At 56.4% G+C, this 13318-nt stretch overlaps 2 protein-coding genes across 5 annotated transcripts in view; one reads left to right on the top strand and one right to left on the bottom strand.

The window, feature by feature from the left end:
* Positions 1-2628, bottom strand: part of CFAP99 (cilia and flagella associated protein 99) — a gene marked incomplete at both ends in the record, with an annotated part of 28561 nt that extends 25933 nt beyond the window's left edge. The window contains one exon of the mRNA XM_080796347.1: positions 2518-2628. Within this exon, the coding sequence (XP_080652473.1) occupies positions 2518-2628 (111 nt within the window). The remainder of the gene's footprint in view (positions 1-2517) is intronic.
* Positions 2629-11096: 8468 nt separating this feature from the next.
* The window catches only part of ZFYVE28 (zinc finger FYVE-type containing 28), a gene marked incomplete at its 5' end in the record, with an annotated part of 106648 nt that continues 104426 nt past the window's right edge, over positions 11097-13318 (top strand). For all 4 annotated transcript variants that reach the window (XM_080797346.1, XM_080797345.1, XM_080797343.1 and 1 more), the window contains one exon: positions 11097-11135. In XM_080797346.1, coding sequence (XP_080653472.1) covers positions 11097-11135 — 39 coding nt within the window. The remainder of the gene's footprint in view (positions 11136-13318) is intronic.

Genomic DNA, 13318 nt, shown 5'->3' with positions numbered 1-13318 from the left:
TCCTTGTGTCTCTGCGTCTGTGCCCAGATTTCCCTCTTCTTCTTTTTTTTTTTTTTTTAGATTTTTATTTATTTATTTGACAGACAGAGATCACAAGTTGGCAGAGAGGCAGGAGAGAGAGGAGGAAGCAGCCTCCCTGCTGAGGGGAGAGCCGGATGCGGATGCGGGGCTTGATCCCAGGACCCTGGGATCATGACCTGAGCCAAAGGCAGAGGCTTTAACCCACTGAGCCACACAGGCGCCCCTAGATTTCCCTCTTCTTACAAGGATGCTAGTCGCTGGATTTGGGGCTCACCCTGAATCAAGGATGATCTTATCTTGAGATTCTTAATGATATCTGTAAAGATGGTGTTTCTCAGTGAGGTCACATTCACAGGTAACCAGTGGTTAGGACTGCAACTTATCTTTTTTGAACCAAGAAACCTGCCCTTTCCCCGGACTGCTGGCCCGTTTACATGCCAGGTCATTCTCTGTCAGGTGGCAGTCTTGAGCTTTGGTCCAACAAAAGCAGCAGATCGCACCAATTTTCTGACAGCTGGAGACAAGAGTGTGTTGTCCCAGCTGCCTGGACTCGAGGTGGACATTTGAAAGGATCTGGGGGCCCAGTTGCCTCTCTGCCTAGTGTGAGCATCGGTGCCCATCGCAGAGATCCCGGGCGGCTCTCCGGGGCGCGGACGCTGTGCTGATCTCCCTTCCCCACAGAAATGCACACAGAGCAGGGTGGGGGGCATCACGCGGAGCTTGCCCATAATAATCTGTTGGTTGTGGGGAAAAACGCCCCACACTATTTGTTGTAACAAACCCAACTTTCTGTAACGGTTGTTATTTAGAAATAAAGACAGTAACTCCACTGTTTGTGCTGAGCAGTGGGGGAAAGTTTTGGAGGGGTGCAGGCAGGGGAGCTTCAGACACAGCAGGGACACCAAGGAGCCTTCTCAGAAGTGGAAGGTGAGACCCTCAAGGGAGGTCTTCCTTTTAGGACAAGAAGACTAACAGCAGTCATGGCTGCTGGGAAAGACCCGTGGCAGTCAGAGGCTCAGCCGTGCCCTGGAGCAGCCTAAGGGGCCAGGCTGCAAGCAGGCGCTGGGGAGGCCAGTTACTCCTGGGGCCGGAGCATTGTGGCCTGGCCACCTCCCCACCACACCTAGGCTCTGAGGGCAAGACCTCAAAAGAGGGGTGCAGGGGCCTGGGGGGAGGAGTGTTCCCCAAGTCCTGCCTGGTCCTCTCCTGAGTGACACTGGGAACAGGCCCTGGGTCAGCCGAGTCCCAAGCTTTTTCCTGTGGGAGAGGCTCTGGTTGCCGGAACCCCTCCAGCCTTTTTGTGTGCATACCGCCCAGGGCTCCAGACCCTTCAGCTGTCAGTGCCCACCCACCCCATCCTGCCTCTGCGTTTTCAGGCTGCCATACCACAGGCAGCCCATGAAGGAGGAGAATCCCCCAACACACCCCAAGGGAAAGGGAGTCCGCCTGTGGCCTGGGGCCCGGCAAAGGCTGCAACTGAGCAGGTGGGGGGTGGTGGAGGCGGGGCCTTGTCACAGCTGTCCCCCAGGGGGTGGGCACTGAATAGCTCCCAAGGGCCCTGGTAAAGCAATCAGAGGCAAACTCGCAGAAGTTTGTGGCGTTCACACCATAGCCCAGCCCACCTTCAAGCCGCTGCAGGTGCAGTTGTTCTCGATGCTGGATGGTGATGGCGGGTGGTGGGTGGTGGGCTATCCCACAGATTTTCCAATGGGACCCATGTTCCCAAAGTCCTGAAGGCAGGTCCCCCCGCAATGCACACTCCTGCTCCCTGGGCTCTGCCCTCGACAGATGGCCGGCAGACACAAGGCCAGAGACCTTGATCCCAGCGAGGACTCCAAGGGCTGCTGAGGGGGCAGGAGGGGCTAGAGCCACACCGCTCCCATCCTGGGATCCCGCTGAGTGGTCTCTGTACATGATGGAAATAGGGGTGGGCTGCAGTTGGGGCAGAAAAGGACAGGGACCATCCTGGGGCATGGGGACAGAGCTGAGTTGCCAAGGGGAAGGTCCCTTGTTTCTTCTAGGTGTGGGTCACAAGAGGAAGGAGCGGGGTGGGGGGGCTCCTTTGGGCCTCGCTGCTCTGCGGGAGGCCAGTCAGCCCACTCGCTGTCTGTGCAGAGCTGCCCCAGGAAGGACGCCTCTCTCAGAGTGGTGGTCCATTCAAGCTGACTCTTCCCTATTTTTGGTTTGGGATGGTACCGCGCAGGCATGTCCTGGGTCGCGGTGGCCTTATTTCTTTTCACAAGACTGGGGTGACATTCTGATCGCCAAGAGTGCCTCTTGAGGTCACACATGGTGACCCGCCCCTGAAGGGTCACCATTATGGCCTACAGTGACACTGAGCACACCCAGGAGCTGTGCCCAAGGCCTCTCCCCAGGTCGGAAGGGAAGCAGCTGTGAGGAAGGAATTTGATGTTGTTTTGCTAGAAAGTAACTAGCTTCGTGACAGGTGTCATGGGCACGCCTCCCAGCAAGCCCCGAGCTGCCTTCTGGCCCTACCTGTAGGGCTGTGGACGTCGCCTCCAGGAACTGTTCAGGACTGTCCTTCTCAGGCTGAAATTTGTTCAATTGCTCAATGACAGTTTCAATGCATTTTCCATAGTAGGCCATCTTCCCAGGGCAGGACCCTAAAAGCAAACCACTCCAGGTCACATGCTCCACAGCCTCAGCAGGTGGCAAAGGCAGCCACAGACCCCTTATCCACAGACGGCCATCCCTGGGGAGCCTGGTGCCTCTCACAGTGAGGTGTGTTATAGGGAGAGAGGGACCTCAGCTGGGTGATCTCGGCCCACTTCCAGGACTGCGTCCCTGCAGGCCTCTGCTACTCGCAGGGCCCAGGCTAGCTTTGGGGAGCCCTCACCCACAGCCCCTGGAGACTCCCAGGCACCCCATGTGGCCCCATGGCCCACAACTGTGCAAAGGTAGGGACGACCCCTGGGAGTAGGGGGAGCTCTGAGCATCTCTCAGCCCAGATGGGGTCCAGTGACTGTCTAGGCAGCAGGCCTTGCCCAGAGGGGTGGGTAACCTAATCCCAAAAGGCTGGAGCAAAAAGAGTCCTCGGGTCACCAGAGTCAACACCCCCACTTTAAAGACAAAGGACCCAGTGCCTAGAGAGAATGCACAGTTGGTAAGTAGCCAGACCTGGTATGGGCACTGAACATTCCAGAAACATACTACCTCCAGGAGACCGGTTTGCCCAGAGACCCTCTCTGGGAGACTTGGAGAAGCTGTTTGGGGTGGGCCTGGGACCCCAGGAACCAGTTCTAACAGGCAACCCCCAAATTGTCCTTGGATGGGGGTGGACAGGCCCAGCAGGGGCTCCCTCCCCACCCGCCGCCTCCCCAGGCACCTGCTGTTGGCAAAGCCAGGCTGCTAGTGCCCTGGGGACCATGGAGGCACCTCTGTTTCACCCCCAACAACTTGGGATGGCTCTAGATAGCAGCCCCCAGCCGAGGCCCCCCAGGGGAGACAGGGCAGAAAAGAAACTGTCACTAGGGTCCCCAGGGAGACGGCCTATCTCAGCCGATGTGGCTACTGGCTGAGTCCCCCAGCGCTTTAAGGAGAGTGAGGACCAAATACCACTGGACGCCTCAGAGAACCTCTGACACGAAACACTGAAGCAAGCCAGCAAGAGGAGAAACAGAGTTCAAGCCCAGGTTCAAGCACACCCCCTCCCAAAGACAAGCCATATGGGATCTGAGGAACGAGGAGCCACGGCGGAAAATGGAGTTCTTGCAAATGAAAATATGGCAGCAGAACTAAAGATGTAAATACAAGGGGCGGAAGGTAAAGTTGAGAAAATCTCCCAGAGAGCAAAAAAAAAAATGAAGTCCAGGGGCCCTGGAGGGCTCAGTTGGTTAAGCCTCTGCCTTTGGTTCTGGTCGTGATCCTGGGGTCCTGGGATTGAGCCCCATGTTGGGCTCCCTGCTCTGCAGGGAGTCTGCTTTTCCCTCTGCCTTTCCCCCACACTTGTGCATTCTCTCGATCTCTCTAATGAATAAACAAAATATTTTTTTAAAAAGATTTTATTTATTTATTCGACAGACAGAGATCACAAGTAGGCAGAGAGGCAGGCAGAGGGGGAGGGGGAGGCAGGCCCCCTGCTGAGCAGAGAGCCCAATGTGGGGCTCGATCCCAGGACCCTAAGATCATGACCTGAGCCGAAGGCAGAGGCTTAACCCACTGAGCCACCCAGGTGCCCCTGAATAAACAAAATCTTAAAAAAAAAAAAGATGAAGATACAGAAAGTAGGAGAAAAGCACACAGAAAACCAGAGAACCTCTCTAAAAAGTCCAAGTGCCAATTAACAGGCACTCCAGAAAGAGAAGAGGGGAATCAAGAGAGAAGATGTTCCAGAAAGGAAGGATGGGTTGGTTCCTGGTAGACGGGGCTCTCAAGTGCCTTTTGTCACCGAGGGAGAGAACAGGTGGCCTCGGAAGGGACAGGAGTTTGGAGTGGCCTCAGATTCCCCAGCAGGGAATCCATCTCTGACCTGGACAGAAGGATGGCATGTGCAGACAGGCAAGGCCCCACACCCTTCCCTGTAGGGGCAGACAAGGGACCAGAAAGCAAGAGAATTTCTAGGAAGGTGACAGCAGGTGGCAGGCCAAGGACATCAGAACCCAGCACATGGGGCTCCAGTAGGAGCCCTGCACCTGGCACGGTTCTGAGTGGGTTTTACTGAGTGCTCAGGGAAAGAGGCTTCGACACTGCCCTGGTCAAGGTCAGGACCAGTCTGCATCCTCTCCCATCTGCTGGCTGCATCCCTGGCCCCCTGCACCACCCAGCCCTGCAGGCCTGACCTGGGGCTGTCCCCTCAGGGGCTGCTCCTGGGCCCAGCCCTAGCTTTGCAGGGACTGAAGCCAGCAGGACCCTCTCTTGTATGTGACTAGGAAAGTCCTCTTGAAACAGGGAAATGCACTGAGACCAGCCAATGGTCCTACAGAAACCAGGGCAAACTGCTGAAGGTAACGGCCAAGACCTGTGGGGGACTCTGGTGTGACACAGCCCTATTTCTACAACTGGTCTTGCCCCAAAGTGCACATGAGTGATCAGTACCAAAGGAGCGAGTTCTGGGCACGACCTGAAGGAATCTCTGAGCCAAAGGTGGCACTGAGGGGCATGTAGCCAGTTCCTTTTTTTGGTGTGGGGCCTGGACTCTAGGGAGGGGGTCTGCCCAGGTCCTGGCTCTGAGGGACCACTTCCTGGGGTCTGGCTTGCAGTGACAGGCTTTAGGGGCCATGAAGGAAACACTGACTCTGGTGAAGGCCTGAAAGAGATTTATTTCCACCATTTGCAATCTTTGCCCTAGCAAGATTGGGTTTTTCTCCGCCTAATGCAGCTGATGGACACAGGAACACCTTATTTTATTAAGTAGGTTCTGTGCCCAGTGTGGGGGAAAGGCAGGAGGACCCAAGGCCCCTGGTAGATCAGACAGGGGCAGTGCTACCCTCTGAACGGGGGGAGGTTTGGGGAGGAGTGGTCTTAAGTCAGGGGAGTCTCCTGCCACTAACAGCCATCATGAACAAATCCCTCCAAGTTCTCAGTTCCTGGGGGACCCTTCCTAGCCTAGGATCCCAGACCCTGAGCCCTCTTCCTGCTTCCCCTGCTTTACCCCAGCTCTGTCCACCCAGGCTTCTCACTGGCTCCCACACCCCTGACATGTATCTCCCGAAACTTGAACACTCTTTGTTCTCTCCCTGGTGAGCTCCCAGGCATCCCAACAACACCGGGTGCAAACACAGTCCCTGTGGAGGCTGTGGCATCTTCCTCCTCCCCCAGCTTGTCCCTTCTCTGTGCCTTCTCTGAACTCATCCGAACTTGTGTGACGCCCCTGTCAGCAGCTGGAGCAGGACCCTGCTTTCCCGCCTCTGAGTCCTGGCCCTTACCGGAGCTGGTCCCCAGCCAGTGCCGTAGCCGTGTCTGTGGGGTGAACGACGGGGCACAAAAAGGTGCCAGAAGGTCCAGTACCCTAACCGGTACTCGTAGTTTTAATCTGAAAGATGGCTTTGATACCCAGAGATAGATCTCCCCAAAGATCATATAAGTGTCTTTTAAACCTGTGCTCCCACAGATCCTATAGTTCAACAGAGTTCAGTTTTATTGTTTCATTTAAATGGAGGATAACAGACATGACAAGATTTACTAAGCAAGCAGATGTGGATGAGAACAAACCCCTTGTGGAGTTGGGGATTGAGCCTCTCTGCCTGACTCATGAGAACATCTCAGGGGGAGCCATTCCTGGGTGAAAGAGGCACCAGGCCAACGTAATAAAGGCAAATAACATGCACATATTCCAGAACTCACAAGAAAATGAGTGCAACAAGTAAAAAGTCAGTCTTTATAGAAACAAGGATGCAGTTTCTTTTATCCCTTCTCCCGGCTGTCACTTGGGGGCGCTGCCCCTGGACGGGGTCTGGCCCTTGACCCTACCATCCTGCCTCTGCTCTGAACACAGTTCAGCCTGGAGGAACCAAGAACAGTCAGAAAAGGGCTCCCTCCCTCCGGCAGCTGATGTGGGCGGTCTGCATGCAGGGGAGCTGCTCCAGGGCGGATGACTTCCCTGCCCTCCCTCCTGTCCTGGAGCTGGAACATTCCAGAGAAAGCATGCTCCGATGGGCCCTTTGGTGAGGACACAAGTCCACGAAGAGCAAGGGAACCACCTAAGATGTCCCCCAAATCCAGAGCAGGCCTGGATAGAACAAACTGGAAGCTATGATGGCATGAGCCAGGTGGTGGCTGCAGAAGGGAGTCTGTGGGGGGTTGTGGGGAGGAGAGAGGGGTCCCTGGCTCACTGTCAGGCCCAGGGCTCCTGGGCCAGGGGATCTGCACCCTCACCCCAGCAAGGAGCCGCTGCACCAAGAAGGTGGACATCAGGAAAAGAGACCTTGGAGTTTTGCGTTCTCACTGAAGTTGGCCTATGAGCTTAGGCAATATGATCACATGTCTGGGTGGGAGACAGGTAGTAAAGTCATCTGATTCTGATACATGCTTTTAGCTCCTTGGCTTTGTTTTAATGGGGGCAAAACCAGAGGTGTGGGAAGTGGCATTTAATTCTCAAGATTTAACTCCCCTAATCAAGACTTGACTGTCTCATATTTAAGGAAACTTTAAAGGTGGGCTGGACCAAAGCTTCTCTTTTCTTAGCAAATCCTTTATAGAAAGAAATGAGACTACAGGAGGTTTAAATTCCATCAGACACAAACCGGTTCAACAATCTCAGCCACTAGAGAGCCTTCATTTCCATAGATAACAAATGTGCATTAATTCATATATATTCTTTCCCTGGCTTTTGAGCCAGAGAATTTTGAGTAAAATTCTCTGAAGGATTTTTGCCAAGTCATGCTCTGAAGACTTGTGCTCCAAGTACAGACCCCCACGGCAGGTTCTGCTGGTTGCTTTTTAATCTCCAGTCCCCCTTTCCTTCTGAGTAACAAAGCACCAAGTTTTAGTTGGGTTTATTGCTGCCCAGCTGGAAGATGACTTTCTCCCACCTCTGTGGCAGCTGGGTATGCCATGAAGGTGTGAGATTTCGGGAAATTCTTTCTAAAAAGGCAGAGGCATCCATGCTTTTTCTCTTTCCCATCCTGCTGCCTGGACTCAGAAGTGATGGCAGGAACTTGGGCAGCCATTCTGGACTGTGAGGAAACATGTTCAAGACGGCAGAGGAGGAAGAGAGAAGAATCAAGTCCCTGGTGGCTTTCTGTAGCTGCTATATCTTCCAGGATTGCCTCCCCACTAACCTCCTTTATGGAAACATGAATTATCTTATTTGGGCCACTATGATCTTGGGGGGTTTTGTTACATGTAGCTGAATCTAATCTTTAAAAATTTTTAAAGATTTTTTTAAAATTTATTTATTTGACAGACAGAGATCACAAGTAGGCAGAGAGGCAGGCAGAGAGAGAGAGAGAGGAGGAAGCAGGCTCCCTGCGGAGCAGAGAGCCCGATGCGGGGCTCGATCCCAGGACCCTGGGATCATGACCTGAGCCGAAGGCAGAGGCTTTAACCCACTGAGCCACCCAGGCGCCCCTAATCTTTAAAAAATTTTAAAAAGATGTTATTTATTTAAGAGAGAGAGAGACAGAGAACATGAACAGGGGAGGGGCAGAGGGGGGAGCAGTTTCCCCAAGAGCAGGGAGCCTGATGTGGGGCTCGATTCCAGGACTCTGGGATCATGATCCAAGCCAAAGGCAGTCACTTAACCTACTGAGCTGCCCAGGTACCCCTAAAAAGTTTTAAAAGATTTTTTTTATTTTAGGGAGAGAGAGAGTGAGAGCGAACATGAGCAAGGGGAGGGGCAGAGGGAGAAAGAAGCAGACTCCCTACTGAGCGGGAGCCCGACGCAGGGCTCTATTCCATAACCCATAAGATCATGACCTAAGCCAAAGCCAAGAGTCGATGCTTAACCAACTGAGCCGCCCAGGCACCCCTAGCTTAATCTTAAGATTAAGAACCTAATCTTAACTGATATACTCACTTCCCTGAAGCCAGCCTTCCTCCAAAGCACAGTTTCAAACTGGGAAGCATAGGGGGGAAGCCTCTGCACAGCATCAACAGCCCCAGCCTTCGAGTTGGCCAAGGACAGAACCATAGAGAACAGGCACCCAAGTTTCTATCCCAAGTTCTCATGCTAGAAGCACTGGCTGGGGAGGAGCGGGTCTTACAGGGGAAAGATGGAGAGTCCATTTGGGCATGTTGAGTTTAAGGGGACTTGTTAGACTTCCACCCGCAAAGAATAGGTAACGGGGTCTGCAGTCCCAGGGTGATGTTCAGGCTAGAGATAGAAGTTTTGGAAAGGTCAGGAGAAAATGTTTTTTTTTTTTTTTAAAGATTTATTTATTTATTAATTTGACAGACAGAGATCACAAGTAGGCAGAGAGGCAGGCAGAGAGAGAGGAGGAAGCAGGCTCCCCGCTGAGCAGAGAGCCCGATGCGGGGCTCGATCCCAGAACCCTGAGATCATGACCCGAGCCGAAGGCAGAGGCTTTAACCCACTGAGCCACCCAGGTGCCCTGAGAAAATGGTTTTTTATCAGACTGTGTGACTGCGGAAAATCACCCAGGGAAGGAGTGAAGAGAAGAGCTTCCAAGGACTGAGTCCTGGAGCTCTTGTGTTAGGAGGCTGGGAAACAGAGGGGACCCCAGCCAAGAAGACCGAGAAGGAGCAACCGCAGGAGGAGAGGCAGGGAGTGTGATCTGTTCCAGTCAAGCAAGGTGGCATGTTCAGGAGGCGAGCACTCGGCCGGGCTGTCTGCTGCTGACAGTTCCAGGAAGAGATGGGGATCTGATCACTGGACCTAGCAATATCGGGGTCAACGATGACTTTGATGAAGAACTTTGGAGGAGGAGTTGGGTAAAAATCTGATCAGAGTGAAAAATCAGACCTGGAACCCACAAGAGTGGGCTCCAGAAAGAAGATGCAGAAGAACTGAAGGTAAGAGGCAACCCAGGGTGGGTGGGTAGCGTGTTTGCTCCTTAGGCGAGCAGCGATTCGGTAGTAGCTGGAGGGAGTAGGGAAGATCAACCAGGCACTCAAAAATGAACATGGCCCACCACCAGCACACAAGGAAATCTCCGAGGCTGCCTGTGCCCAGACTCATTGACTCTCACAGACTAAAGAGTTCAGGGACCCAGAGCCATCTGAGCACGTAGCCCTGGGACCACTGATAAATAACAGGAGTCTCAGAGAGTAAGTTCTCTACCAAGGGAGACATTCCTTCCATTTCCTGCACCCCAAATCTGCACATTTCAGAACACCCAGAGAGAGGTGCTGGGTGGGGTCAGGGGAAAGTGCAGAGCTGCTGGGGGACTGCTGTCCTTGATCTGGACCCTCTCCTACAGCCAAGAGCCTAGCAGCATCTTCTCCCTCAGTTTCTCCAGCTGTCAATGGGAATTTAAGTTTTTTGTATTCAACACATTTGTTTTTAGCTCTCTGCTTGATACATAATAGGTTCTTAGATTTTGGTGATTGTCTTTATGGATCCAAATTAGGGCACGGTTGGGGGAAGTAGTGAATATGGTAGAAAATCTTTATAAAAAGCACCGTTTATTGTGGCGATTAAAAAGAAAACAAAAGCACAGTTAACTTTAATCAAGAAGCTGGGAAGAAGCCCAGAAAGGTGGTCAGCGAAAGCAAGAGGAGAAGCAAGGAGGATGAGCACCGCCTGCAGACCATGGGAAGCTGCTGGAGAGAGGCGCTGGTGGTGAGGGGACGCGCCTCGCCCTCCTCCCTACCGGCTCCCTATCTGCTTCCTTCCCACCTCCTACCTGCGGGCCGGCTTGGCGGGCGCTCCGGCCGCCCAACCTCCCGTCCCACTTCCACCCGCAGCCACAGCAGATGGCAGGGCCAGCGGGTGCGGCAGGTATCACAAATCCAGGCGGGTCCTCCACTTCACGCCTGCTCAGCCCGGACCTCCGCCACTAGCCGGGACAGGGAGTGTGCTCAAGGGCGCAGTTTGGACGTCGTCACCTAGCAACCGGCTTGCACGCTCCGGCGCTCCCTGCGGAAAGACTACAAGCCCCAGAATGCACAGCGCCCTTTCCGCGGCCAAGGGCGGTGCGCCCAGGGACCCGCCTCCCCGCAATGCCCATCGGGACTTGTAGTTTTTCGACGTTCCCAGGAGCGCTGTGTCGCCCTCGGGGAGCGCGCCTCGGGCTGGGCGCGGCACGGCGCCGCCGGATTGGGCAGCCTCGGATGCCCCCGGCGGGCAGGGGGCTCGCGGCGCGTCGGCGCATGTGCGGCGCGCGGCGCGGTGGCCGGCGAGGCGCGGGGTGTCAGTGAGCCGCGAGGAGCCGGCGCCCCGGTGCTCGGGTCTGTCCGCCCGCCAGTTCGCCTGCTGCGGGGCTGCGGGTACGCCCTGCGCGCCGCTAGCGGAGCATCTCCCGCCGCGCACCTGCCCCGCGCACCTGTCCGCCACCCTCCGCCAGGCCCCGCGCCGGGCTCCGCTTGCGCCAGCCGCCCAGGCACCGCGCGGGCCCCGGCCCGGCCCTGCCCCCGCGTCCGCCCCGCGCCGCAGCCGGGCGGGGCGCAGCGCTGCGGAGGCGAGGGCCGCGGGGCCGGGTCCGCGCGGCGCGGCGATGATGAACAGGTTCCGAAAGTGGCTGTACAAACCCAAGGTGAGCGCCCGCCCCTCCTCGCGTGACTGGCCCTCTCTCGCCTGCCGCGACACCCCCGACCTCCACTCCGCTACCCGCACGCGCGGCCGCGGGACCCCTGCGGCGGGTCCCGCCTCTCCCACCCCTTCCCCGGCGGGGTCCTGCCTGTCCCACCCCTTCCCCGGCGGGGTCCTGGACTCTCCTGCTCTCGCGCGCGGACCTAGGCGCTCTTTTCCCTCTGCCGCGGCAGGGACGCGCCCAGCTCCCTGCTCATCCCTGTCCTGCGTGGCGCCCGGCTCGCATCCTGTGGTCCCCGGCCCGCAGCTCAAAGCAGACCCCTGCTACTTCTCCTGGGTCCCGGAGGGACCTTTCCATCCCTCTTCCCTGCACCGGAGGGCTCCCTCATTCTTCTGCCCGCCCCCGTTATCCTGGGCCCAGAATATGCCTCCCAGCCTCCCGCCGCACTCCGGAGGAGACCCTCACCCCACTCCCCCAGGTTCGGAGGGGACTCCCATTTTTCCTCTTCCCGGGTCCCGCTGCCCCGGACCTGCCTTCCCGAACTAGCGCTGATCAGCCCCTCGGCCCTGTCCTTGGCCGGTGCCCACCCGCGTACTCTCGAATCCAGGACGGGTGCCTTCCTCGGCCGCGGGGTCGGGGTCCGGGCGGCGCGCCCCGCGCCTCGTTGGCTGCGCCAGTCGCACTGCGGGCGCTGCGTCCCCGCGCCGGACCGGGCTCGTGTCCGCTGTGGCCGGCGCGGGGCTGGGGGCGGCGGTGCGGGGCGCAGGGTCCCGGCCGCAAGCTGGGGGCCGGCACAGCGGGGCGGGCGGGAGCGCTGGGGTCCTGGCTGGGGGCGATTCCGCTCGGGTGGGGTCACCCAACGACCTAGGGACATGGAGGCCGCAGTGGCACTGACCGATCCGAGGAACCTGCTGCTGCCCCCGCGCTGACCGCTTTTCTGGATCCGGCTTCCCCGCCCTCCCCGGCGTCGGTGGTCTCTCAGGGTGGGGGTTTCTTTAAATCCGTGCCCTTTCGGAGCGCCCAGTCGGGGGAGGCAGCAGGTCTGTTCGGGAGACCGGCGCCCCGGGTCCTAGGATGAGCCCAGGGATCTGCGGGGTTTGTGCGTTCCGTGTTTGGGGTTAGAGAGTTCTCCGGAGCGTTGGGTTGGTTTAGGATGCCAGCGGTGCGCCGTGCTCCTCCTTGGCCTCACCCGGAGAAGAGCCGCCCTCCGGCTCCCAACCTCCTTGTCATGTAGCAGCTCCTTGTCCCTGCGACCCTGGTGCTCCCCGGGTCTGCGTGTGGTATGGGGCCGCCCTGACCTCTGCCATTTCCCACCCAACCGCTCCTGGCTGCAGTTCCCCCCAGGCCAGTCTCCGTCCCCCTGCCATCCTGCTGTAGGTTGCCTGGGGAGGTGGCAGGCTCTGCACGGGTTATCTGGACAAGGAATGGCATTTTGCTTGTGTGACCTTTGTCCCCAATTAAGGAAAAATCGAGTCTGCCTGCCGAAAGGTCATTTCTAGGGTGGTCCGCAGTGTTCTTTTTTCAGTGTGTATGCCAGCAAGAGCTGGTGGGGGAAATGTACCATAGGTCAAGTAACCTTCTGGTGTTTCCAGAAACACTCTGTCAGGAGTCCAGGGGCTCTGGGATGACTTTCCCAGGTATGGGTCTGCAGTGGCCTTGCTTCCAGGATCATGTAACTGTATCGTATTTTTGGAAGGGGAGGAAAAGTAATTGTGGGCCATCTGTTTCATTAACAACTGCATACTTTCAGTGGCCCTGCCTGTATCAGTTTAGGGAAAAGTCTTTAAAAGTGGAAAATGATACTGCCCTTGAGGTTGTGCCCGGGAATTGAGAATGGTGTCCCTTAGTTTTCTCTTTTCGGCAAGCAGCTGCCCTTCCAAGGCAAAGTCCCGGGACTGGCCTGGGCAAGGGAGAGAGTCATGATGGAGAATCCAGCTACAGGGGAAGGGAGGGGTCATGGTTCATCGGGTCCTCTGTGTCGTCTCGGGTTGTGTTGTCTGGTATTTGTCCCTGACCCTTGGACTCAAAGACACATCTGCACTTGAGGTCTTTGCGTCTGGCCATGGCATGCTGCCCTGCCGTCAGCTTGAGTTTGGGCTGTCTCTTATTTGAGATCTGTCTTTGGAGTTAAATGTCTTGATTGTTTGAAGGGGTAGAATATGTTAGGTCTCACCGCAGTAGCCTTT

Source organism: Martes martes (assembly GCF_963455335.1).
Source record: "Martes martes genome assembly, chromosome: 2".
NCBI classification, from domain to species: Eukaryota; Metazoa; Chordata; class Mammalia; order Carnivora; family Mustelidae; genus Martes; species Martes martes.
The sequence above is the reverse complement of the archived record's forward strand: the minus strand, read 5'-3'. Positions and strand labels throughout refer to the sequence as shown.